This window comes from Peromyscus eremicus, chromosome 1, assembly GCF_949786415.1.
Source record: "Peromyscus eremicus chromosome 1, PerEre_H2_v1, whole genome shotgun sequence".
NCBI classification, from domain to species: Eukaryota; Metazoa; Chordata; class Mammalia; order Rodentia; family Cricetidae; genus Peromyscus; species Peromyscus eremicus.
In genome coordinates, this window is record NC_081416.1 from 94803550 (window position 1) to 94808806 (window position 5257).

The window sequence follows — 5257 nt, forward strand, 5'->3', positions numbered from 1 at the left end:
TTGGGGGGTGGGTGTGTGCCCGTTGTGGGGATTTGATGCTGCTTACCATTAGGAATACAAAATAAGAGTTTTGCTTCTAACTTTTCCCACATTCATCCATTTCTCTACTTTTAAATTTGGTTTGTGTGCAGTTGTTCTCCAACTGTAGCAATAAACTGCTTTTCTAGAGCAAAGGATATTGTTAGACCTAAGGAAAATGTTAAAGGTAATTAAAAGAAAAGGAGAATGGAAAATAGGGATGGAGTAAGTAGGCATTCAACCAAATTAAACAATAAAGAGTCAGTTACAACAACCAGTTAGCACAAATGTAAACGTGTTTCTAGATTAGCAGTAATGTCCTTTGTTCTTTCCTTCACTTGTCAAATTTATTCTAAGGCACATTTTATATCCCAGTTACATTTATAAATTTCAGATATAAACATAATGTAATGTGGTATTTCTAACACTGTTTATAATCCTGACCATAACAATTTCTGAAGTTGAAAGTTGCTTTTCAGTAATAATGGATGGTAGAATTTTTCTTAAAGGAAATGGGAAAGTTAGCAGATAGGAAAGGAGAGGAAAAAATTTTAGTTATAATTTCAGAAATTAAAAATAAAGTTAAGAAAATAGCTATAAGCAATACAAGGTATGGAATAGTATTTGGATTGAGAAGTGATTTGAAATGAATAGTAAATTTCCTCATATATAATTACAAAAATGCTGAATTAAAATCACTTTTACTATGAACTTTCCTCTATTGTGTTCCATAAGCTTGCATATACTGTATTTTCATTTTCATTCAATTCATAAAAATTTTTAGACCCTCTTGATTTCTATCTTGACCTAATATTTCTTCAGTTTTGACTTGTTTAATTTCCATGAGTTTGTGTATTTTTTGCCATATCAATTGGTGTTGATATTCAGCTTAAATCTTTGGTAGTCTTAGAGAACACAGGGTGTTATTTAAATTCTCCTATACCTTTTAATCTGTCTTTGTGCCCTAGTATGCGGCAAAAGTTCCTTGGGCTGCTGAGAAGAAAATGTACTGTTTAGTGTTTGGGTGAATTGCCCTATAGATGTCTGTTAGGTCCTTTTGATTTATGATGTTATGTAACTTCAGCATCTCTCTGTTTAGTTTTGTTTGGATGGCCTGTCTTCTTATGAGAGTTGGGTTTGAAGTAACCCACTATCACTCTGTGAGGGTCAATATATGATATTAGGTGCAGAAGTATTTCTTTTATTAACTTGGGTGCTCTTGTGTTTGGTGAATAAATATTTAGAATTGTAATATCCTTTTCATAGATATTTTTGAAATGAGTATTTAGTATCCTCTCTATCTCTTCTGATTAATTTATTTTGTGATCATTTTGTTAGATATAAAATTGCTGTGTCTGCTTTTTATGCCTGCTTTTCTTTCCATTATGCCAGTGATTAGAACAACATTTAAACCCTAACCCCTGCTACAGTAACTGTCTAGCACCTCCTGTCAGAGAGTCTAAGAAATTATTCACTGAAAACTAAAATAAACTTATATTATTCTTAGTCCTTGTGGCACTGGGGGTTGGAGCTAGGGTCTTGTACCTGTTAGGCAAGTGACCAGTCATTGAGCTAAGTGCTCAGATACTGAACCATATTCCAAGCCCAAACTCTACCCTTATAAGTACTGTTATCAGATATTTCATTACTGTAAATTGGAGTTTAATTAATATGTTTCCTTTTGAGTATGTTGCCTTTATAGTGATAAAAATCAAGTTAACTTGTTTTTTCTATTGCTTTTGTATAGTGATTATTTGTATTGCTCTCTATATTATATTAAAATAATAGACTTAATTATTTTTTCTTAAAGTTGGAACAAAAAATATGAGCTTTCCAGAGGAAGTTCCTAAAAATTTACTGGTAGCCTAATTGATTAAAAGAAACCAAAAGAAAAAAAAAAGAGTATAAGAAAGAGCATGCATGAGATCACAGAAATGGAGAAGAGGATTTAAACAACATACACAAGTCAAATAATTTTGTGTCATTGACCGAAGACCTAGTGTTAGTAGGTGTATGTGTCTACCTCCATGCAGCTGGCAACTACCCACTCCTGAGGTACAGAAGGGAAGCGGAGTGTGGAACCTTCATGCAGGCCGTGAGAAACCCCTTGTAACTTGACAAAGGCTCCACCAGGTTCCTTGTTTGGGCCAGTTTCCAACACCAGCTCTTCCATAGGGAGCTCCTGATCAAGACCATGTGGGACAGAATAGGTTTTCACACCAAGAGCCAAAGCAATGGGTTAAGTGTAGCGAGTGGCAGGCCAGGGAACATGCCTAGGAGAATTCATTAAAACCCAATTTCCAGTAGCATTTTCGTGGAATATGTCGCCTGGGAGGATGACACTGTCAAACCTCCCTCAGGACAAAGCTGGAGCTTCACTGCTGCCCTTGAGACAGTGCGATTAGACAGCATTGGTCTTCTTTGAGCAGCCCTGCCCACACTTCTTTCCCCTAATCACTACTGTGCTTGTGTTAGACCTTGGAACCCTGGTAGGAGAGGAGACATGAAAACCAAAAACCCATAGACTCAAAAATTCATCCAGAACTGTAGGACTCCCCCAGATAGAGGTTGGATGGCAGACATAATAGAAGATTAATATTCTTGCTTCCTGAGGATCTCATGCTGAATTCTCAGATGATCAATTGCACCAGTCTCCTTCCAGGGAAGGACTTTCAATGCCAGCAGCTAGAGAAGCCTTTGCCCTTTGATCTTAGTGATAGCCACAAATCTTCATCCCACCCTTCAGAAGAACCACCTTCTTTTGTCCTCAGCATTTTAAACAGCTTCATCCTCCAAAGAATCCTAAGTCACTTAGTGTGGTCTGGAATCTGTGCCTTTCGATTTTGGAGGTAGGTAAAAGTTCTCTCTCTGATTTAGGCAAATGTGTGTGGAGGCTTTGAGTATCCAGATACAGACTCAAGACCTCAGTGGCCTGTCAGTTACGAGATTCTCTGATTTCTGACTCATTCCTGTCTGTTCCCTAGACACCTTGTATGCACACCTTGTACAGGTGGGGACAGTATCAGACTTTGTGAGATGCTGGTCAGACCCGAGTTAATAGAGTTCTAAGCCCCAGATAATGAGTCTCAGTATTTACGTTTGGTACATCTGGATTTCTTGCACTTCTAGAGTCTAACGAAGATGCTTAAATTAATAGTACCTAAAAACAAAATAATATCAATTGGAGCTTCCCCCTCTACATGACTGCTTGCCTTTAAAAATAACACAGGAAAGCCAACAGAAATAAATTTTGAAATTTAAACATACTGAGTAGTAACATGGAGAAATATTTGTGTACACATGCTTCCGAATTGTCAGTCTTCTCTCCTCAGTTTCCTCTGACTATTATTATAAAGTTTAGTGATGCTCCTCCATCTGTCTGAGCTTCTGTTGACAGCTCTTAATGTGAGGTCCCCCCATTTCCTAGACATGACTTTTCTTCAGCTGGCCAACTGTGAGCCATCTAGTCTTTCTCTTTAGGGGGTCAGCAGGACAATGAAGAGAATAGGAGGGACAGCATGAATCTAGATGCAGAGGGAGGCAGCAGGTGGTAGGATCCAGGACTCTGGCTACTGCTCTCTTACCTAATCCTGCTTTGTTTCTCTTCTTTGAAAGTTTCTAAACTTTGGCACAGATGGATTTCAAGACAACTTTTAGTGTCTTTGTTTAATATGAAGAGAGATGTGTTTTTCCTTTTTTAATTTAATTTTTAATGAATTCCACATTCAAGTACTGTATTTACATCCCTTCCATCTACCCATGTCCTCCACAACCTTTCAAATTAAGAGATGGTTTAATCTGTCTTATTCCTTAATATGCCTTACACAAAGGAAATTCTCTATGACCAACAGTTACTGATATGCCTGTTGCCCATTTATCTGATGGTTGATTATAATTCAGAAATCAGAAAATACAATGAATGGTATTCCTGTTGGTCACTCCACAGTGACCTACAATAATTCAAATGTGGGTTTAACTACCTTAGAATGGCTTCCACTGAGAATCCATCTATTTCTAGGCAACTAAAGAGACTACTTAAAATGGAGCTCTGGAACTCCACCTTGGGAAGTGGCTTCATTTTGCTTGGAATTCTGGATGGCAGTGACTCTCCTGAACTACTCTGTGCCACAGTCACAGCCCTGTATACGTTGGCACTGACCAGCAATGGACTGCTGCTCCTGGTCATCACAGTGGATGCCCGGCTCCATGTGCCCATGTATCTTCTACTTAGACAGCTCTCTCTCATTGACCTCCTCTTCACATCCGTTGTCACTCCCAAGGCTGTCATGGATTTTCTTTTGAGAGACAACACCATATCCTTTGGAGGCTGTGCCCTTCAGATGGCTCTAGCATTGATGCTGGGCAGTGCAGAGGACCTCCTTTTGGCCTTCATGGCCTATGATAGATATGTGGCAATTTGTCATCCTTTGAACTACATGATCTTCATGAGTCCTAGGATCTGCTCACTCATAGTGGCCACATCGTGGCTCCTGGCATCTCTGACTGCAGTAGGTCATACTGTGTACACTATGCACTTCCCTTTCTGCATGTCTCAGGAAATTAGACACCTTCTCTGTGAGATTCTGCCTTTGCTGAAACTGTCCTGTGTAGATACCTCCCAATATGAGCTCATGGTTTATGTGACAGGGGTGACATTCCTCTTGCTCCCCCTTTCTGCCATTGTTACCTCCTACACACTAATTCTGTTCACTGTGCTACACATGCCCTCAAATGAAGGGAAAAAAAAAGCCCTTGTCACATGCCTTTCCCACTTGACAGTGGTCGGAATGTTTTATGGAGCTGCCACCTTCATGTATGTCCTACCCAGTTCACTGCACAACACCAATCAAGACAATATTATCTCTGTGTTTTATACAATAGTCACCCCAGCTCTGAACCCCCTCATCTACAGCCTGAGGAATAAGGAGGTTATTGGAGCTTTGAGAAGGGTCCTGGGCAGATACATCCTGCCAGCACACCCCACTCTCTAAGGAAGATTTGCAGCTTGCCTTTCACCATTTCTTCTCCAACCCAATTGTCATATTCAGCCATTCTTTAACATTACAGGTGTCTGAGATGATAATACACTTTTAAAGTTTTCCTTTACTTTTTACTGTGTACCTAGTATATATGGAGGCTTTAATAGGTGCTTGGGAAGCACCCAGATAAATACCAAATAGGTATGGTTACAAATTTATTTTCCATTTCAACCTCATGCAGCAGTGAGATAAGCATTAGC

The 5257-nt window shown here is 39.2% G+C and overlaps 1 protein-coding gene across 1 annotated transcript; it reads left to right on the forward strand.

The window, feature by feature from the left end:
- The first annotated feature begins 4058 nt into the window (after nt 1-4058).
- Nucleotides 4059-5009, forward strand: LOC131900673 (olfactory receptor 2AG2-like). The gene has a single exon (XM_059251986.1). It carries the CDS (start codon nt 4059-4061, stop codon nt 5007-5009), a length of 951 nt encoding a protein of 316 aa, XP_059107969.1.
- The last annotated feature ends 248 nt before the right edge of the window (nt 5010-5257 follow it).

Excerpts from the sequence above, each read along its gene's own strand:
- LOC131900673 (XM_059251986.1), top strand. The coding sequence starts at position 4,059 with ATGGAGCTCTGGAACTCCACCTTGGGAAGTGGCTTCATTTTGCTTGGA.